Raw genomic sequence first — 23,665 nt, 5'->3', positions numbered from 1 at the left:
ACCGAAGTAATAGACTGTTCTCTCTGCTACCCCACGGCAAGCAGTACCGTAGCGCCAAGTCTAGGTCCAAAAGGTTCCTTAACAGCTTCTACTCTCAAGCCATAAGACTGCTGAACAATTCATCAAAATGGCCACCTGGACTCCCCCCTTTGTTTTTACACTGCTGCTACTCGCTGTTTATTATCTATGCCTCGTCACTTTACCCCTACCTACGTGTAAAAATTACATCCACTAACCTGTACTCCCTGCACATTGACTCGGTACCGGTACCCCCTGTATATTGCCTCCACATTGACCCGGTACCAGTACCCCCTGTATATAGCCTCCACATTGACTCTGTACCGGTACCACTTGTATATAGCCTCCACATTGACCCGGTACCGGTACCCCCTGTATATAGCCTCCACATTGACTCTGTACCTGTACCCCCTGTATATAGCCTCCACATTGACTCTGTACCGGTACCCCCTGTATATAGCCTCCACATTGACTCAGTACCGGTACCCCCTGTATATAGCCTCCACATTGACTCTGTACCGGTACCCCCTGTATATAGCCTCCACATTGACTCAGTACCGGTACCCCCTGTATATAGCCTCCACATTGACTCAGTACCGTAACACCCTGTATATAGCCTCCACATTGACTCGGTACCGTAACACCCTGTATAGAGCCTCCACATTGACTCGGTACCGTAACACCCTGTATAGAGCCTCCACATTGACTCGGTACCGTAACACCCTGTATATAGCCTCCACATTGACTCGGTACCGTAACACCCTGTATATAGCCTCCACATTGACTCTGTACCGTAACACCCTGTATAGAGCCTCCACATTGACTCGGTACCGTAACACCCTGTATAGAGCCTCCACATTGACTCGGTACCGTAACACCCTGTATAGAGCCTCCACATTGACTCGGTACCGTAACACCCTGTATAGAGCCTCCACATTGACTCGGTACCGTAACACCCTGTATAGAGCCTCCACATTGACTCGGTACCGTAACACCCTGTATAGAGCCTCCACATTGACTCGGTACCGTAACACCCTGTATAGAGCCTCCACATTGACTCGGTACCGTAACACCCTGTATAGAGCCTCCACATTGACTCGGTACCGTAACACCCTGTATAGAGCCTCCACATTGACTCGGTACCGTAACACCCTGTATATAGCCTTCACATTGACTCGGTACCGTAACACCCTGTATATAGCCTCCACATTGACTCTGTACCGTAACACCCTGTATAGAGCCTCCACATTGACTCTGTACCGTAACACCCTGTATAGAGCCTCCACATTGACTCGGTACCGTAACACCCTGTATAGAGCCTCCACATTGACTCGGTACCGTAACACCCTGTATATAGCCTCCACATTGACTCGGTACCGTAACACCCTGTATATAGCCTCCACATTGACTCTGTACCGTAACACCCTGTATAGAGCCTCCACATTGACTCTGTACCGTAACACCCTGTATAGAGCCTCCACATTGACTCGGTACCGTAACACCCTGTATAGGAACTCCACATTGACTCGGTACCGTAACACCCTGTATAGAGCCTCCACATTGACTCGGTACCGTAACACCCTGTATAGAGCCTCCACATTGACTCGGTACCGTAACACCCTGTATAGAGCCTCCACATTGACTCGGTACCGTAACACCCTGTATAGAGCCTCCACATTGACTCGGTACCGTAACACCCTGTATAGAGCCTCCACATTGACTCGGTACCGTAACACCCTGTATATAGCCTCCACATTGACTCGGTACCGTAACACCCTGTATAGAGCCTCCACATTGACTCGGTACCGTAACACCCTGTATAGAGCCTCCACATTGACTCGGTACCGTAACACCCTGTATAGAGCCTCCACATTGACTCGGTACCGTAACACCCTGTATAGAGCCTCCACATTGACTCGGTACCGTAACACCCTGTATAGAGCCTCCACATTGACTCGGTACCGTAACACCCTGTATAGAGCCTCCACATTGACTCGGTACCGTAACACCCTGTATAGAGCCTCCACATTGACTCGGTACCGTAACACCCTGTATAGAGCCTCCACATTGACTCGGTACCGTAACACCCTGTATATAGCCTCCACATTGACTCGGTACCGTAACACCCTGTATAGAGCCTTCACATTGACTCGGTACCGTAACACCCTGTATAGAGCCTTCACATTGACTCGGTACCGTAACACCCTGTATATAGCCTCCACATTGACTCGGTACCGTAACACCCTGTATAGAGCCTCCACATTGACTCGGTACCGTAACACCCTGTATATAGCCTCCATATTGACTCTGTACCGTAACACCCTGTATATAGCCTCCACATTGACTCGGTACCGTAACACCCTGTATATAGCCTCCACATTGACTCGGTACCTATATCCCCTGTATATAGCCTCCACATTGACTCTGTACCGTAACACCCTGTATAGAGCCTCCACATTGACTCGGTACCGTAACACCCTGTATATAGCCTCCACATTGACTCGGTACCGTAACACCCTGTATAGAGCCTCCACATTGACTCGGTACCGTAACACCCTGTATAGAGCCTCCACATTGACTCGGTACCGTAACACCCTGTATAGAGCCTCCACATTGACTCGGTACCGTAACACCCTGTATAGAGCCTCCACATTGACTCTGTACCAGTACCCCCTGTATATAGCCTCCACATTGACTCTGTACCGTAACACCCTGTATATAGCCTCCACATTGACTCTGTATCGTAACACCCTGTATAGAGCCTCCACATTGACTCGGTACCGTAACACCCTGTATAGAGCCTCCACATTGACTCGGTACCGTAACACCCTGTATATAGCCTCCATATTGACTCTGTACCGTAACACCCTGTATATAGCCTCCACATTGACTCGGTACCGTAACACCCTGTATATAGCCTCCACATTGACTCGGTACCTATATCCCCTGTATATAGCCTCCACATTGACTCTGTACCGTAACACCCTGTATAGAGCCTCCACATTGACTCGGTACCGTAACACCCTGTATATAGCCTCCACATTGACTCGGTACCGTAACACCCTGTATAGAGCCTCCACATTGACTCGGTACCGTAACACCCTGTATATAGCCTCCACATTGACTCGGTACCGTAACACCCTGTATATAACCTCCACATTGACTCGGTACCGTAACACCCTGTATATAGCCTCCACATTGACTCGGTACCGTAACACCCTGTATAGAGCCTCCACATTGACTCTGTACCGTAACACCCTGTATATAGCCTCCACATTGACTCTGTACCGTAACACCCTGTATAGAGCCTCCACATTGACTCTGTACCGTAACACCCTGTATATAGCCTCCACATTGACTCGGTACCGTAACACCCTGTATATAGCCTCCACATTGACTCTGTACCGTAACACCCTGTATAGAGCCTCCACATTGACTCTGTACCGTAACACCCTGTATATAGCCTCCACATTGACTCTGTACCGTAACACCCTGTATAGAGCCTCCACATTGACTCGGTACCGTAACACCCTGTATAGAGCCTCCACATTGACTCGGTACCGTAACACCCTGTATAGAGCCTCCACATTGACTCTGTACCGTAACACCCTGTATAGAGCCTCCACATTGACTCGGTACCGTAACACCCTGTATAGAGCCTCCACATTGACTCGGTACCTATATCCCCTGTATATAGCCTCCACATTGACTCTGTACCGTAACACCCTGTATAGAGCCTCCACATTGACTCTGTACCGTAACACCCTGTATATAGCCTCCACATTGACTCGGTACCGTAACACCCTGTATATAGCCTCCACATTGACTCTGTACCGTAACACCCTGTATAGAGCCTCCACATTGACTCTGTACCGTAACACCCTGTATATAGCCTCCACATTGACTCTGTACCGTAACACCCTGTATAGAGCCTCCACATTGACTCGGTACCGTAACACCCTGTATAGAGCCTCCACATTGACTCGGTACCGTAACACCCTGTATAGAGCCTCCACATTGACTCTGTACCGTAACACCCTGTATAGAGCCTCCACATTGACTCGGTACCGTAACACCCTGTATAGAGCCTCCACATTGACTCGGTACCGTAACACCCTGTATAGAGCCTCCACATTGACTCGGTACCGTAACACCCTGTATAGAGCCTCCACATTGACTCTGTACCGTAACACCCTGTATTTAGCCTCCACATTGACTCTGTACCGTAACACCCTGTATAGAGCCTCCACATTGACTCGGTACCGTAACACCCTGTATATAGCCTCGTTATTATTATTTTATTGTGTTACTTTTATTACATTTTTTACTTTAGTTTATTTTGTACAATTTTCTTAACTCTTTTTATTGAACTGGTTAAGGGCTTGTAAGTAAGCATTACACGGTAAGGTCTTTCACCTGTTGTATTCGGCACATGTGACAAATAACATTTGATTAGATCATATCCATTCCGATCTTTAGGACTGCCTAGAGAGTAAAAGTGTAAATGTCTGAGGCTATATAATGGAGGAATGACATAGTAAGTTAGCATCGATGGTAGAGCAGGGGTACTGACTGGCAGATGGAGTTGGGGCTGAAGAGGTATGTTCCACTGGGGAGGAGCAGGGCAGGCAGGGCTGGACGGCTGAGGTAGGGTACCACTCTCTCTGTAAACACAACAACATACAACCGTTAGCCTACAGCTCATTAATAATAATAGATTGTACTTTTCTATACACCCAAAACACTTTACATAGTAAGGAAGCCTCACCTCACCCACCATCAAAGTACAGGTAAGAGTTAACAGAGTCCACCAACATATTCGCTATCAACCACGTTTCGTGAAGTTGCCCTTAAACCAGGTAGTAAAGTAATGGAGTTGTTTTTCCCCCCCTGAAACGTATCACAAAGAAATGTCCTTTGGAGGGTTAAAAATTGAAAGTGGATCTTAAAGGTTTAAAGGGATCATTGGTCACATATTCAGTCGTCATCATCAATTCTTTGAATTCATTTTAATCTGAAAACTAATCAGAACTCAATCCGATAAGTCCTATTGTTACACAGTCTATGGACGGGTAAGACCGAGGATGATTGGCAATAATCTGTGTGGTAGCTACTAGCTAGCTTAATGTGTCTGTTAGGGCTCCCTGGATAGACAGAGGACTAGAGAGAGAGGACTAGACATTCTTGTCTGACCAAGTCCCAGTTTGTCCTTTCTGTCAGTGTGTGTGTGTCTGTCTGTCTGTCTATGGGAGCATCTCGATTGCATTCTCCTCGCGTCCTCTCTCCTCGACTCCTTCTCAAAACTCATTTATGAGAAGGTCAGAGGGGAGGGACCTCTGGCTTTCTCGTCCAATGGGTTTTGAGGAGGCGGCGAAGATATTGGACGCGAGGGCGGCAGGTGGCCTAGTGGTTAGAGCGTTGGGCCAGTCAGGAACCGAAAGGTTGCTAGATTGAATCCCCGAGCTGACAAGGTAAAAATATGTTGTTCTGCCTCAGAACAAGGCAGTTAACCCACTGTTCCTAGTCCGTCATTGAAAATAAGAATTTGTTCTTAACTGACTTGCCTAGTTAAATAAAGGTTAAATAAAAATCGAGATTCTCCCTATATAATCGAACAGCTCACAAGGACCCCACAGCGAAAGATGTTTGGGTGGACAGGCTGGACTGTATGAAAGAGAGCCCTGTCAGTCTATATCATCACAGCTGAGCTCAGGAGGATCAGATCACATAGCTTGACAGTTCAGCCACAAGCTACAAAACAATCAGCTCATGGAGCAGCTCAATCATGGAGAAGCTTCAGAGAAAGAGCTCGAGAGACAGAGAGACAGAGAGATCGAGAGATCGAGAGACAGAGAGATCGAGAGACAGAGAGATCGAGAGATCGAGAGATCGAGAGACAGAGACAGAGAGACAGAGACAGAGAGACAGAGAGACAGAGACAGAGAGAGAGACAGAGAGATACAGAGAGACAGAGAGAGACAGAGAGATAGAGAGACAGAGAGACAAAGAGACAAAGAGACAAAGAGACAAAGAGACAAAGAGATCCAGAGACAGAGAGACAGAGAGAGACAGAGAGAGACAGAGAGATCGAGAGACAGAGAGACAGAGAGACAGAGAGACAGAGAGAGAGAGAGAGAGAGAGAGAGAGACATCGAGAGACAGAGAGACAGAGAGATCGAGAGATCGAGAGACAGAGACAGAGAGAGACAGAGAGGCAGAGAGAGAGAGACATCGAGAGACAGAGAGACAGAGAGAGCAGGTATTATGATTGCAACATTAGGACCCAACCACAGAGATGTATCTCTATCGTCCAACATAGGAGGCACCTTCTGCTTTGGGGAATACACATGGTAACCTTGCTGTGTACTGCTGGCTTGGCAGTTATGACATAAGGGCATTTCCACGGCAACAGAATGATGCTGAGACTCAGACTTTTCATTTTAAAATGTATGTAAAAAAAAAAACAATGATTGCAAAGTTAAACAAACCATACAACTCTATGCACAAGGACTACTTTGAACAATTTCCACTGATTTGTTTTACCAAAACAATGGAAGAACAATGCAGCTGCAGAGTTTGGTAAGAGAATGATGGTTTGTTCCGTCATTCTGTTACCAAACGTTGCATTTGCAAATGTTTTGTATAATTCTACAAAGTCCTACAACGTAGGTCTATTGCCTTTTTTCACTTTCCCTTACAATAAAAACATTACTGTGTAATCCATAGCAGCACCCACTCGTAGCACGCGCTCAAGCAGGTATCTCTCACTGGTCACCCCCAAAGCCATTTCCTCCTTTGGTCGTCTTTCCTTCCAGTTCTCTGCTGCCAATGACTGGAACGAACTGCAAAAATCTCTGAAACTGGAGACCCATATCTCCCTCACTAGCTTTAAGCACCAGCTGTCAGAGCAGCTCACAGATCACTGCACCTGTACATAGCCCATCTGTAAACAGCCCATCTATCTACCTACCTCATCCCCATACTGTATTTATTTATTTATCTTGCTCCTTTGCACCCCAGTATCTCTACTAGAGGTCGACCGATTAATCGGAATGGCCAATTTTTTATATATATTTTTTTTACACCTTTATTTAACTAGGCAAGTCAGTTAACCAGATAACATTCGCTATAAATTATCGTTCAGTTTGGTCCCTCAGACGAGGTTCTAATCTCGTTCCTGGTACTTCATAGAACAGAACCATTACCTCATGTTATCTGGAATGCTCTTTAGGTTTTATCACCCAAAGACATCATAAATCTCCTCTGTCAGTGCTATCTCATAGAGGCCCATCCTCAGTGGAACACACACAATACTCTATTCTGTCGAATGTAACAACTATTATAATGTAATACAAGCATTATAACATCATCTTACAAACATTATAACATCATCTTACAAGCATTATAACATCATCTTGCAATTTTCCACGACACCTTACATTGCACTCCGAGCCTGCCTGTTACGCGAATGCAGTAAGAAGCCAAGGTAAGTTACTAGCTAGCATTAAACGTATCTTATAAAAAAACAATCAATCAATCAATCATAATCACTAGTTATAACTACACATGGTTGATGATATTACTAGTTTATCTAGCGTGTCCTGCGTTGCATATAATCGTTGCAGTGCGCATTCGTGAAAAAGGACTGTCGTTGCTCCAACGTGTACCTAACCATAAACATCAAGGCCTTTATGATCAATACACATTAGTATATTTTTAAACCTGCATATTTAGCTAAAAGAAATCCAGGTTAGCAGGCAATATTAACTAGGTGAAATTGTGTCACTTCTCTTGCGTTCATTGCACGCAGAGTCAGGGTATATGCAACAGTTTGGGCCGCCTGGCTCGTTGCGAACTAATTTGCCAGAATTTTACGTAATTATGACATAACATTGAAAGTTGTGCAATGTAACAGGAATATTTAGACTTATGGATGCCACCCGTTAGATAAAATACGGAATGGTTCCGTATTTCACTGAAAGAATAAACGTTTTGTTTTCGAGATGATCGTTTCCGGATTCGACCATATTAATGACCTAAGGCTCATATTTCTGTGTGTTATTATGTTATAATTAAGTCTATGATTTGATAGAGCAGTCTGACTGAGCAATGGTAGGCACCAGCATGCTCGTAAGCATTCATTCAAACAGCACTTTCGTGCGTTTTGCCAGCAGCTCTTCGCAATGCTTCAAGCATTGAGCTGTTTATGACTTCAAGCCTATCAACTCGAGATTAGGCTGGTGTAACCGATGTGAAATGGCTAGCTAGTTAGCGGATAGCGTTTCAATCGGTGACGTCACTCGCTCTGAGACTTGGAGTAGTTGTAACGATGCTTCGAGGGTGGCTGTTGTCGATGTGTTCCTGGTTCGAGCCCAGGTAGGGGCGAGGAGAGGGACGGAAGCTATACTGTTACACTGGCAATACTAAAGTGCCTATAAGAACATCCAATAGTCAAAGGTATATGAAATACAAATGGTATAGAGAGAAATAGTCCTATAATTCCTATAATAACCTCAACCTCAAACTTCTTACCTGGGAATATTAATGACTCATGTTAAAAGGAACCACCAGCTTTCATATGTTCTCATGTTCTGAGCAAGGAACTTAAACGTTAGCTTTCTTACATGGCACATATTGCACTTTTACTTTCTTCTCCAACACTTTAATTTTGCATTATTTAAACCAAATTGAACATGTTTCATTGTTTATTTGAGGCTAAATTGATATAGTTGATGTATTATATTAAGTTAAAATAAGTGTTCATTCAGTATTGTTGTAATTGTCATTATTACAAATAAATTGTAAAAATCGGCATCGGCTATTTTTGGTCCTCCAATAATCGGCATCGGCGTTGAAAAATCATAATCGGTCGACCTCTAATCTCTTCTTGCACATTCATCTTCTGCACATCTACCATTCCAGTGTTTAATTGCTATATTGTAATTACTTCGCAACCATGGCATTTTTATTGCCTTAACTTACCTCATTTGCACTCACTGTATATAGACTTTTTGTTTTCTTTGTTCTACTGTATTATTGACTGTATGTTTTGTTTATTCCATGTGTAACTCTGTGTTGTTGTATGTGTCGAATTGCTATGCTTTATCTTGGCCAGGTCGCAGTTGCAAATGAGAACTTGTTCTCAACTAGCCTACCTGGTTAAAGAAAGGTGAAATAAAATAAATAAATAAATAAATAAGATCAACTGTAATTTGGAGATTCGATTAGTAATTAGCTGCTTGCCGATTGTCCTGTAGCCCATCCCAGCCTTGTGCAGGTCTAAAATGTTATCCCTGATGTCCTTACACAGCTCTCTGGTCTTGGCCATTGTGGAGAAGTTGGAGTCTGTTTGATTGAGTGTGTGGACAGGTGTCTTTTATACAGGTAACGAGTTCAAACAGGTGCAGTTAATACAGGTAATGAGTGGAGAACAGGAGGGCTTCTTAAAGACAAACTAACAGGTCTGTGAGAGCCGGAATTCTTACTGGTTGGTAGGTGATCAAATACTTATGTCATGAAATAAAATGCAAATTAATTACTTCAAAATCATACAATGTGATTATCTGGATTTTTGTTTTAGATTCCGTCTCTCACAGTTGAAGTGTACCTATGATAAAAATTACAGACCTCTACATGCTTTGTAAGTGGGAAAACCTGCAAAATTGGCAGTGTTTCAAATACTTGTTCTCCCCACTGTATATATACACACATACATATATATTTTACCTTTATTTAACTAGGCAAGTCAGTATATATATATATTTTTTTTTATATCCTTTCACTGCATCTGTCAATTACAAGATGCTCCCATCTCTTCATGTACAATTTGACAACTGATAGACCTAATATTGTCACTCATCAGATGATTGTCAATTGAATCTTGTCTACAGGCTGACTCTTATTATGTATTATTAGTTTTGGTGTAGTTTGGATGGGCCAGCTGTGCAGGTTAACTGGCACCGTTTGTTTCCCGCTCATCAACTTGGATAGAGTCAACGACATGTTTTACATTATTCTAAAAGGCCTACTGCAACACACAGCTTGTTTTCAATTCCCTTACAATACATTTGATTAGTAATAGAGTTACATTAAATAAATCAGTCTTGTAACAGCTTATTTTTACAAACTAAAAATGGTATCAACCCGGTCAAATTACTAACGAGTGCCAACGGCTGATAAATACGAATAACACAAACTCATCATTATACTATTGTTGTTCTGAATTAAATTAACCTCTTCGGCCTCACTTTCAGTTAGACCTCATTTACATTTGACTGTGAAATAACTTGCACAATCATCGCCCATTCATTCAGTGGGCAGGAATCGTTGGTGTTGCTGGATAGAGTCAAGGATATGTTTTGCAGTATTATAAAGTCTTACTGCAACATGTATTAGTTTCCCTTACAATAAATTTGATTAGTAATAAAGTTATAGTAAATAAAACATTCCTAAGCTGTTTCTTTTTCCAAAGTAAAACGTAGAAGAGAATGGTATCAACCCTCAAGGCACTAATTATTTACTGCTGATAAATAGGCATAATAAACTCATTACTACACTATTGTCTCTCTAAATGAAATCAACCTCTTCACCCTCCTTATCTTTCAGTTAGGGCCTAATTCAAATTCCATTGTGAAGTAAGGTGCACAGTTATCCATCTGTCATTCATTCAGTGAGGAGAGAGTCGCATTAGCGCCTGGCTGGGTACCAATGTCCTACAGCAGATTGCCTTGGGAGTTAAGTTGGGTAAAGATGTGAAGAAAAACAAAACAGGTAAAAAAGGCTCTAAATACTTCTCTGTTTGTGATTTCAAAACTGACAAATGAGCCGTATAAAATACAAACATTTAGGAAAAGTCAGGTAAGAAATAGGACATAATTTTTTACGAAATCAAAACGTCAGTGGCCGGTGGCCTGTGGAGGTTCTAGTGTTAAGAAACCTAAGGTCTAACTGTCTGTGTTATTTGTTCAGTGACTGCATTCCATGTAAACAATGTAAAGCCAGTAGACTAAATATGCAGAGGACTGTCTCTACATTGTGTTCACCTGGTGGGAAAGAGACATACAGCAGTACTCTATATTGTTGGAACAACACAATCATGGCAATAGACCTAGCTGTAGCCTTTTCTGGTCAGTTCTCAGCTGTCACAGGTCAAGTTGGACAATTAATTAATGAATGTGTGTGTGTGTGTGTGTGTGTGTGGGGGGGGGGCAGTGGATGTGATCTTGTTTGCCAGCTCTGTGACTCACTGATTGTACTTGGGTGAATTTGTCATTACCCTTCAATCCCGAATACTGATCTTCTATTCTGAGATTCAACCAATCTTGACATTCCACAGTAGTGGAGTACATGGATCTGATCTGTCAGTGTCAAACCTGATGGTCAGGCTCCATGAAATTAATGGCTCCTCTTTACAAGAAAAACAAATCTGCTAACTAACCATCCTAGTTGTGTCCTTATTTTATTTTTTTACAGTACCAACGGGACATGTAAAGGTATCAATGATCTGACACACCATGTGTTAGCCAGTTAGCTAGCAACCTAGCAGCTAGCACGTCTAGCTAACGTTATTCTCTTACCTTCGTGGTTGACATGTTTAACGTCACATTTGACTCCAGTAAATCCGAGCACTGCTAGCACCTTAACACAGTGCGGATTTCCGTCACTCACGAATAGTTTCATCTAGCTGCCTCTATTCAACTGCCTTTGGACTGAAAAACCTAGATATAACTTGCTAAAGTACTGGAAATTACAAGAAAATGTAAATATCTAACAGCATGCAACTCAGCCGGTAAGTGCTACTCAACGCGCTGATGCAACCAGGGTTCAGCTTCCCCTTTTGCAAATGGCGCACATTGAAGTTTTCTGGAGTACGTGACATGTGTTAAACCTGTAAAATCAGACTATGAAGGACCACAATTCCCATCAGCGTGTATTGAAACGTAGCTACAACAAACTGACGCGCTCCTTACACAAAATATGATTGGTTCATGCAAAATCACATGGGATATTTTGACCCAATCGGTGGCCAAATGCGTTGATGTACCTAGACAGATCTTTTTAGCATCTGAACGAGAATGAATATTATAATAACCTACACAGGGAGTGAAGATACAAGTCTTGTAAAAGTGCATGCAGCTGTGCACATTTTATACCCATCGAAAGCTCAACTCGATGTCAGCGTTTTTTAAAGCTGCATCACGTGACAGAGGACAAATTGCCTGACGACTCAAACGGAATTCTTCCGCTGCCCTATCAGAGGAGAAACTGACGTCCGTGGGCGTGGCGTTAGCGTTTGACGTGTTTAAGGAGTTTGGGTAGCCAGGCAAGAGGAGAAAGCGACCATGCTGAAAATATCGCAAGGCACTGGAGGATGCGGATGCGATTTTTTCGGAGGATATCGTGTCGCTCGCTAGTGTACCCTGGGATCACCGTTTTTAATAGCAAAATAATTGATGACACACACCGCACCGACCTCCTAAAGGTGAGAAACTGCTTGTTTTAGGTTGTTCTAGCATTTAGAGACACATATTTATATATTTTATTCTGCAAAGTAATTTAGAAAATGTAAAATATAAATATTTTTTGTTATGTGGTTCACAAGTTGTCAGTTAGCGATGTATTGGAATTGTCAGTTACTATATAGCCTATTGAGTCCTTTTGCAACTATATCTTTAATTTCAGAGCTCTTGTGTTATTAAATAATATAGTAGTCAGTAAATAATACAAATTGAAACACCAGAAAATCATGATTAAACAACTCTTCTATGAATAGACTATGGATAGACCTTCTTTTAATAATAGCAAATAATTCCGTTGTTGTATGTAGTCAGTAGTACTTTGGTGAAATTGCCAAGTTAAACTATTTGCACTATTTATGAGTGTTCATCCCAAGCTGTTGTGGTGTCTGGAGCAGCTGAGCAGGTGTAGGCTACTGGGTGATATAGATCATCATTAGCCCTTACTGACAGAGGCTCAACTTAAAATGTTCACTATGTTTTATACACACATACAACACACATTGTTTTGTTAGTTAGTCAAATTTGAATGCTCATCATTTTAATTTTTCCCCTCAACCATAATACAACACAAGAATGTAACATTTTTCCCTCAACCATAATACAACACAAGAATGTAACATTTTTCCCTCAACCATAATACAACACCAGAATGTAACATTTTTCCCTCAACCATAATACAACACCAGAATGTAACATTTTTCCCTCAACCATAATACAACACAAGAATGTAACACTTTTCCCTCAACCATAACACACCACAAGAATGTAACATTTTTGACCAAAGAAGTTCTCTTCATATTGTTTCGACATCCTGTATGATTTTGTTTCGTTTCAGTTGTAGGGGGCCGTCTTTTGGATGGGACGTTAAAACGGGTGTCCTGACACTCTGTAGTCACTAAAGATCCCATGTTACTTATCATAAGAGTAGGGGTGTTAACCCCGGTGTCCTGGCTAAATTGCCAATCTGGGCCTCATACCATCATGGACACCTAATCATCTCCAGCTTCCAATTGGCTCATTTACCCCCCCCCCCCCCCCCCCCCCCCTCCTCTCCCCTGTAATTATTCACCAGGTTGTTGCTGTAAATGAGAATGTGTTCTCAGTCAATTTACCTGGTAAAATAAGGGTTAAATACATTTTAAAAAATCTCTTGAAAACCTACTTAGAACAGGATATGAAGCATAGCTGAGGTGTCCTTTGAGGTTGTGGGACTGAGTGAACTCAGCTTTGAGTTTGTGGGACAGAGGCCATCATCACACTTACTTCAGTTGTTCTATATTTCATCACTGCAGTAGAATAGTATTCTAGCATTTTCCATTTTATCCATCCGTTTTTCTCAGTTCAAACACAGAAACTATGACATCATAGAATCTATTAAAAGGTTTGAAGCAAGTGTGACTAAGACTGTCAGAGAAGGCTCTTTGTCTGAAGCCTAGCCTACTGCACATTTGCATGTTGCACTTACACTACTTTGACTAAAAGTACAGCCAATAAGAAAAGCACATGATCATATGCAATGGAAACAGTTATAAGCGTTGTGTTTTCTTTCCATTTGGTCATCTTTCTCTCTGTATGAGCAGAGTGGAGAGGTATCCTACGAAGTAGGTTTTAAGGAGGTAACCAGGTAACCAGGTAACCACGTAACTTTGGTAAATTCTAAGCTCAACTGTTTTTTAAGCTCAGTTCTCTCAGTTTGAGTATCTGGAGCATTGACCTTTTATGGAGAGAGAGAGAAGTTGCACAGGACAAAACAGGACAGGCCACAACAGGACAGGACAAAACAGGACAGGACAAAACAGGACAGGACAAAACCGGACAGGACAAAACAGGACAGGACACAACAGGACAGGCCAAAACAGGACAGGCCAAAACAGGTCAGGACAAAACAGGACAGGACAAAACAGGACAGGACACAACAGGACAGGACAAAACAGGACAGGCCAAAACAGGACAGGCCAAAACAGGTCAGGACAAAACAGGACAGGCCAAAACAGGACAGGACAGGACAAAACAGGACAGAACAGGACAAAACAGGACAGGACAAAACAGGACAGAACAGGACAAAACAGGACAGGACAAAACAGGACAGGCCAAAACAGGACAGGCCAAAACAGGTCAGGACAAAACAGGTCAGGCCAAAACAGGACAGGACAAAATAGGACAAAACAGGACAGGACAAAACAGGACAGAACAGAACAGGACAAAATAGGACAGGACAGGACAGGACAGGCCAAAACAGGACAGGACAAAACAGGACAGGACAAAATAGGACAGGACAAAATAGGACAGGACAAAATAGGACAGGACAAAACAGGACAGGACAGGACAAAACAGGACAGGACAAAACAGGACAGGACAAAATAGGACAGGACAGGACAAAATAGGACAGGACAAAACAGGACAGGACAAAATAGGACAGGACAAAACAGGCCAAAACAGGACAGGACAAAACAGGACAGGACAAAACAGGACAGGACAAAACAGGACAGGACAAAATAGGACAGGACAAAACAGGACAGGCCAAAACAGGACAGGACAAAACAGGACAGGACACAACAGGACAGGCCAAAACAGGACAGGCCAAAACAGGTCAGGACAAAACAGGACAGGACAAAACAGGACAGGACACAACAGGACAGGACAAAACAGGACAGGACAAAACAGGACAGGCCAAAACAGGTCAGGACAAAACAGGACAGGCCAAAACAGGACAGGACAGGCCAAAACAGGACAGGACAGGACAAAACAGGACAGGACAAAACAGGACAGGACAAAACAGGACAGAACAGGACAAAACAGGACAGGACAAAACAGGACAGGCCAAAACAGGACAGGCCAAAACAGGTCAGGACAAAACAGGACAGGCCAAAACAGGACAGGACAAAATAGGACAGGACAGGACAAAACAGGACAGGACAAAATAGGACAGGACAAAACAGGACAAAACAGGACAGGACAAAACAGGACAGGACAAAACAGGACAAAACAGGACAGAACAGAACAGGACAAAATAGGACAGGACAGGACAGGACAGGCCAAAATAGGACAGGACAAAACAGGACAGGACAAAATAGGACAGGACAAAATAGGACAGGACAAAATAGGACAGGACCAAATAGGACAGGACAAAACAGGACAGGACAGGCCAAAACAGGACAGGCCAAAACAGGACAGGACAAAATAGGACAGGACAGGACAAAATAGGACAGGACAAAATAGGACAGGACAAAATGGGACAGGACAAAACAGGACAGGACAAAACAGGACAGGACAAAATAGGACAGGACAAAATAGGACAGGACAAAACAGGACAGGACAAAACAGGACAAAACAGGACAGGACAAAACAGGACAGGACAAAACAGGACAGGACAGGACAGGACACAGTAGAACCACTACAAGATACACTACTACATCCACAGGCGTTTCAGCTGTTTATACTATACACTACATCCACAGGCGTTTCAGCTGTTTATACTATACACTACATCCACAGGCGTTTCAGCTGTTTATACTATACACTACATCCACAGGCGTTTCAGCTGTTTATACTATACACTACATCCACAGGCGTTTCAGCTGTTTATACTATACACTACATCCACAGGCGTTTCTGCTGTTTATACTGTACACTACATCCACAGGCGTTTCAGCTGTTTATACTATACACTACATCCACAGGCGTTTCAGCTGTTTATACTATACACTACATCCACAGGCGTTTCAGCTGTTTATACTATACACTACATCCACAGGCGTTTCAGCTGTTTATACTATACACTGTGCTCTGAACCTGTTTCTCTGTGTTGCTACAGTATTTGAGTTTGCACTGGCTATAGGGAGGTTTAATGCACTGCAATGGTCCCTGGCCACATCACACGCTCTGTGACTGATTCACACTGCGATGTTACTGTTGCAGAAAGTGGGTCTTTGACTTGGCTGATAGCTTGTGACAGCTCCCTGCCTCCCTCCCATCCCTGGTGGATCAATGGTCTCTGTGCTCTTCATCAGCAACATCAATGGATGAGCTGCAGGCTTCTGGGATGGTGCATGGAGACCAGTGGGAGTCAGGTTGAATTCCAAAATGGCACCCTATTCCCTTCATAGTGCACTACTTTTGACCAGGGCTCAAATAGGGGAATAGGGTGCCCTTTGGGACACAAACCTCAGACTGGGGCTCTCAGCCAATGATGTGGGTATCTATAGGTTTAACCAGCCTCTCGTCTCTGCAGCCACAGGTTGCTGTGTTGGAGTGCTGCTTGAGTTCAAGAGACTTCTGGAAATAAAAGATTGGGTTCTTATTCTAACCTATTACTGGAAAACGGACAAGATTTTCCTCCCTTCATGTCTTATAAACAGAGGTTTATACACCTTGCACTCTTGTTCTCCAGAAAGGAACAGTATAAGCAACAACCTGACAATCCGTCCTGTTCCTCTGAAGTCAGAGGTGTTTTAATAACAAAACATACAATGAAAGGTAAGGTGATGTCAGGTTGACTTAGGACTTCTCCCAAATGGCACCCTATTCCATATTTTAGTGCACTACTTTTGACCAGAGCCCTCTGGCACCCTATTCCTTATTTAGTGCACTACTTTTGACCAGAGCCCTCTGGCACCCTTTTCCCTATTTAGGGCACTACTTTTGACCAGGGCCAAAATGTTTTATTTAACTAGGCAAGTCAGTTAAGATCAAATTCTTATTTACAATGACGACCTACACCGGCCAAACCCGGACGATGCTGGGCCAATTGTGCGCCGCCCTATGGGACTCCAAATTACATCCGGTTGTGATACAGCCTGGATTCGAACCAGGGTGTCTGTAGTGACACCTCTAGCACTGAGATGCAATGGCTTAGACCTGCTGCGCCCCTCGGGAGCCCCTGAGTGCAGTAGTGCACTATATAGGGAATAGGGTGCCATTTGGGATTAAGACTTATTGTAATGTTAAGCTTCCTGTCCCTAATGGTCCTAAAAAAAAAGAGAGAGTGTGTCGTGAACCTGTTATGACCCTGCTAGGGAATTTTAGAAAGCATTAGTAAGGATTAGAAATTACAACACATTGCATAAACCTACGCAAAAAAAAAATGCAGTTATAGCTTACTTTTTTTTTATGATATAAATCTATTTTTCAAACACAAGTCTCACTATGAAATCCAAATACATGGAAAGTGAAAAACTTTAAATGAATATCAACCTATTTCTGAATAGTCCAGTGAGGTTTGGAGAATATTTCCAGAAAGTCACATGCTACAAAGGTGTTTAGCAAATCAGTCGTCATTTAGTTCTTATTGAGTAACAGCCACAGGTTGAGGATAGTTCTTATTGAGTAACAGCCACAGGTTGAGGATGATTCTTATTGAGTAACAGTCAACAGGTTGAGGATAGTTCTTATTGAGTAACAGCCAACAGGTTGAGGATAGTTCTTATTGAGTAACAGTCAACAGGTTGAGGATGATTCTTATTGAGTAACAGCCACAGGTTGAGGATAGTTCTTATTGAGTAACAGCCAACAGGTGGAGGATGATTCTTATTGAGTAACAGTCAACAGGTTGAGGATAGTTCTTATTGAGTAGCAGCCAACAGGTTGAGGATAGTTCTTATTGAGTAACAGTCAACAGGTTGAGGATGATTCTTATTGAGTAACAGCCAACAGGTTGAGGATGATTCTTATTGAGTAACAGCCACAGGTTGAGGACGATCGCAACATGGATTTGCAATAATGCTGAGTTCTACAGGTTAACAAAATGTATTGAGCAGATCCACCCTCTCTCTCACACGAGCACACACACACACACACACACACACACACACACACACACACACACACACACACACACACACACACACACACACACACACACACACACACACACACACACACACACACACACACACACACACACACACACACACACACACACACACACACACACAGTCACGCTGTATCCAAATAGGATGGAGTGTCATTGCAGGGCAGGGAGGGACAACTGTTAATCAATTAATATACATTTTGTAGGGGGTGATACGTTTTTTGTACGAATAAATTAAGTCTGACATTTTAAAGTGGAAATTATAAACTTTAGAAGCCTTTTTAAAACTCGAAAAACAAAACATTTCCATTTCCTGCAATGCAGGAAAGTTCTCTGCGACAGCATAGTGATCAAATGAAGGAAGTACATCTGTATGTGCATGGCCCACGCCACCATATCCTTGATGTTGCCAGCACCACAACTAACTGAGTATTGATGTTGCCAGCACCACAACTCTGAGTATTGATGTTGCCAGCACCACAACTATCTGAGTATTGATGTTGCCAGCACCACAACTATCTGAGTATTGATGTTGCCAGCACCACAAATATCTGAGTATTGATGTTACCAGCACCACAACTAACTGAGTATTGATGTTGCCAGCACCACAAATATCTGAGTATTGATGTCACCAGCACCACAACCAACTGAGTATTGATGTCACCAGCACCACAACTAACTGAGTATTGATGTCACCAGCACCACAACTAACTGCGTATTGATGTCACCAGCACCACAACTAACTGAGTATTGATGTCACCAGCACCACAACTAACTGAGTATTGATGTTGCCAGCACCATAACTAACTGAGTATTGATGTTGCCAGCACCACAACTAACTGAGTATTGATGTCACCAGCACTACTATCTGAGTATTGATGTTGCCAGCACCACTACTAACTGAGTATTGATGTTGCCAGCACCATAACTAACTGAGTATTGATGTCACCAGCACCACTACTAACTGAGTATTGATGTCACCAGCACCACTACTAACTGAGTATTGATGTTGCCAGCACCATAACTAACTGAGTATTGATTTTGCCAGCACCACTACTAACTGAGTATTGATGTTGCCAGCACCATAACTAACCGAGTATTGATGTTGCCAGCACTACTACTAACTGAGTATTGATTTTGCCAGCACCATAACTAACTGAGTATTGATGTTGCCAGCACCACTACTAACTGAGTATTGATGTTGCCAGCACCACAACTAACTGAGTATTGATGTTGCCAGCACCACTACTAACTGAGTATTGATGTTGCCAGCACCACTACTAACTGAGTATTGATGTTGCCAGCACCATAACTAACTGAGTATTGATGTGCCAGCACCACTACTGAGTATTGATGTTGCCAGCACCATAACTAACCGAGTATTTATGTTGCCAGCACTACTACTAACTGAGTATTGATGTTGCCAGCACTACTACTAACTGAGTATTGATGTTGCCAGCACCATAACTAACCGAGTATTGATGTTGCCAGCACTACTACTAACTGAGTATTGATGTTGCCAGCACCATAACTAACTGAGTATTGATGTTGCCAGCACCATAACTAACCGAGTATTGATGTTGCCAGCACTACTACTAACTGAGTATTGATGTTGCCAGCACCATAACTAACTGAGTATTGATGTTGCCAGCACCACAACTAACTGAGTATTGATGTCACCAGCACTACTATCTGAGTATTGATTTTGCCAGCACTACAGCTAACTGAGTATTGATGTTGCCAGCACCACTACTAACTGAGTATTGATTTTGCCAGCACCACAACTAACTGAGTATTGATGTTGCCAGCACCATAACTAACTGAGTATTGATGTCACCAGCACCACAACTAACTGAGTATTTTATTATCTATGTGTTTATTATCTATGTGTGTGTTATCTAGGTGTTTATTATCTATGTGTTATCTATGTGTGATCTATGTGTGTGTTATCTATGTGTTTTATTGTCTATGTGTTATCTATGTGTTTATTATCTATGTGTGTATTATCTATATGTTATCTATGTGTTTATTATCTATGTGTGTGTTATCTATATGTTATCTATGTGTTTTTTATCTATGTGTTATCTATGTGTTTATTATCTATGTGTTATCTATGTGTGTATTATCTATGTGTGTGTTATCTATGTGTGTGTTATCTATGTGTGTGTTATCTATATGTTATCTATGTGTTAATTATCTATGTGTTATCTATGTGTTTATTATCTATGTGTTTATTATCTATGTGTTATCTATGTGTGTATTATCTATGTGTTATCTATGTGTGTATTTTCTATGTGTTATCTATGTGTTATCTATATGTTTATTATCTATGTGTTATCTATTTGTGTATTATCTATGTTATCTATGTGTTATCTATATGTTTTTTATCTATGTGTTATCTATGTGTGTATTATCTATATGTTATCTATATGTTTTTTATCTATGTGTTATCTATGTGTGTATTATCTATGTGTTATCTATGTGTGTGCTATCCATGCGGTATTCACACTATACACCACCATGGGTAAATTTCACACTATATACCACCATGGGGTATTCACACTATATACCAACATGGGGGGTATTCACACTATATACCACCATGGGGTATTCACACTATATACCAACATGGGTTATTCACACTATATACCACCATGGGGGGTATTCACACTATATAACACCATGGGGGGTATTCACACTATATACCACCATGGGGGGTATTCACACTATATACCACCATGGGGGGTATTCACACTATATAACACCATGGGGGGTATTCACACTATATAACACCATGGGGGGTATTCACACTATATAACACCATGGGGGGTATTCACACTATATAACACCATGGGGGGTATTCACACTATATAACGCCATGGGGGGTATTCACACTATATACCACCATGGGGGGTATTCACACTATATAACACCATGGGGGGTATTCACACTATATAACACCATGGGGGGTATTCACACTATATAACACCATGGGGGGTATTCACACTATATACCACCATGGGGGGTATTCACACTATATAACACCATGGGGGGTATTCACACTATATACCACCATGGGGGGTATTCACACTATATAACACCATGGTGGGTATTCATACTATATACCACCATGGGGGGTATTCACACTATATACCACCATGGTTTTTTTCCACACTATATACCATCATGGGGGCTATTCACACTATATACCATCATGGGGGGTATTCACACTATATACCACCATGGTTTTTTTCCCCCACTATATACCATCATGGGGGGTATTCACACTATATACCACCATGGGGGTTTTTCACACTATATACCACCATGGGGTATTCATACTATATACCACCATGGGGGGTATTCACACTATACACCACCATGGGTGAGGCAAGCACACAGTTACGTGTTTCTATCCAAATTGGGGTGAGTGTCGTTGCAGGGTGACAGGTCAGGGACCACTGTTGATCCTTTGATAATTATCAATTTAATATGGGTGTTTATTTAATATGGGTCCAGTATGGATGGACAAAACAAAACAAACTAATCATTTAATCTAATCCATGATCCCTGGCACATCAGAAGGCTTAAACAGCAGCTCCAGTCTAGCAGTTAGGACTATAGAACATGCCTCTCTGTGTGTGTGTGTGTGTGTGTGTGTGTGTGTGTGTGTGTGTGTGTGTGTGTGTGTGTGTGTGTGTGTGTGTGTGTGTGTGTGTGTGTGTGTGTGTGTGTGTGTGTGTGTGTGTGTGTGTGTGTGTGTGTGTGTGTGTGTGTGTGTGTGAGAGAGAGAGAAATTCCTTTGAAGTTTCTAATTCACTGTCTTCCTCCTCTACTTCCTCCTTTCTGACAGATCAGCCAATATACACAGAGAAAGATAATAGATAATGTCTCTGTGAGTCTATGAGTCTGGCATGATAACCAAGGACACCTCACACATACAATTAGATTTCCATCACGGACCCATTGACTGGAATGGGGTTTACGGTTTTATTTCTATGCTCATACCACCACATCACATAAATCTGATGTGATTTCAGAGTGGCAGTGATACATCCCATTACTTTCCTAAATGTTCATTGCTGAGTCTTCTTTGTTCTAGTTGGGAGTTAGTTAAGAGTAAAGGGGTTGCGAGGTCCAGTTCTGTTAGCCAACGGCAGCTCATAACTGTGGTCACGGATCAATGATCAATGGCTGGATGATCAATGAGGCTAACTGATTTACGGAGAGATGGGCTGTGCTGAGCTGCACGCGGCACGGGACTGTGGGCAAGAGGCCTGGCTAGTGTTTCTCTCTCTCTCCCTCTCCCTCTCTCTCTCGCTCTCTCGCTCTCCCCCTCTCTCTCTCCCTCTCTCTCTCTCTCTCTCTCTCTCTCTCTCTCTCTCTCTCTCTCTCTCTCTCTCTCTCTCTCTCTCTCTCTCAGCAAATTGGTGCTGTATGGGAGGGTAGCACAGGATGATTTGTGGTTCATTGAGCTGATCCAAGATCAGTCAACTACGATTAAGAGTGAGATGGTGTGTGCCCTTCCTTAACTGCTCGTTGGGTTAGTCCCCTAATCCTCTCCTAACTCTGCCGGTGATGAGACTCCAGGCTAGCGTGTGACTGACCAGTCCAATGTGTCTTCATTGTTTTGGAAGGTTGACTGTTGACTGGCCAGCTGGGTGGTTACTGAGGCAGATTGCATTATAAAACCTCATCTTCTTCTTTTGTATGACTCATTGGAGTTGACCAACAGACGTCAAGACTGACCACAGACATGGTGAGTACGTCTACGTCTCTGTCTCACATGTATGCCTGCACTAAGTATACACACAGTCATGCACTAAATATACACACAGTCACATGCACTAAATATACACACAGTCATGTATTCTCTCTCTCTTCCCTCTCTCTCTCTTTCCTCCATCTCTCTTCCCTCTCTCTCTCTCTTCCATCTCTCTCTCTTTCCTCCATCTCTCTTCCCTCTCTCTCTCTCTTCCCTCTCTCTCTCTTTCCTCCATCTCTCTTCCCTCTCTCTCTCTCTTCCCTCTCTCTCTCTTTCCTCCATCTCTCTTCCCTCTCTCTCTCTCTTCCCTCTCTCTCTCTCAATCTCTTTCTCCCCCTCTCTCTCTCTTTCTCTCTCCCCCTCTCTCTCTCTCTCTCCCTCTCTCTCGCTCTCTCTCGCTCTCTCTCGCTCTCGCTCTCTCTCTCTCAATTCAATTCAATTCAAGGGGCTTTATTGGCATGGGAAACATGTTAACATTGCCAAAGCAAGTGAGGTAGATAATATACAAAAGTGAAATAAACAATACAATTTTACAGTAAACATTACACTGACAGA

The 23,665-nt window shown here is 42.7% G+C and overlaps 2 protein-coding genes across 6 annotated transcripts in view; one reads left to right on the top strand and one right to left on the bottom strand.

The window, feature by feature from the left end:
- Positions 1–11,846, bottom strand: part of mars1 (methionyl-tRNA synthetase 1) — an 80,387-nt gene extending 68,541 nt beyond the window's left edge. For both annotated transcript variants that reach the window (XM_055918096.1, XM_055918097.1), the window contains exons 1-2: positions 11,595–11,846; positions 4,592–4,682 (exon numbers count right to left, since the gene is read on the bottom strand). In XM_055918096.1, the coding sequence (XP_055774071.1) occupies positions 4,592–4,682; positions 11,595–11,697 (194 nt within the window). In that variant the 5' untranslated portion in view covers positions 11,698–11,846. The remainder of the gene's footprint in view (positions 1–4,591; positions 4,683–11,594) is intronic.
- A 292-nt stretch (positions 11,847–12,138) lies between these two features.
- Positions 12,139–23,665, top strand: part of arhgap9 (Rho GTPase activating protein 9) — a 69,646-nt gene continuing 58,119 nt past the window's right edge. The window contains exons 1-2 of one of the 4 annotated variants that reach the window (XM_055918092.1): positions 12,139–12,499; positions 23,070–23,104. The gene's annotated coding sequence lies outside the window, so the exon portion shown is untranslated. Of the gene's footprint in view, positions 12,500–22,982; positions 23,105–23,665 lie in introns of all 4 variants that reach the window. The other 3 variants (XM_055918093.1, XM_055918095.1, XM_055918094.1) reach the window with 3 other exon arrangements.

This window comes from Salvelinus fontinalis, chromosome 3 (assembly GCF_029448725.1).
Source record: "Salvelinus fontinalis isolate EN_2023a chromosome 3, ASM2944872v1, whole genome shotgun sequence".
NCBI classification, from domain to species: domain Eukaryota; kingdom Metazoa; phylum Chordata; class Actinopteri; order Salmoniformes; family Salmonidae; genus Salvelinus; species Salvelinus fontinalis.
This window is presented reverse-complemented; position numbering and strand designations above follow the sequence as displayed.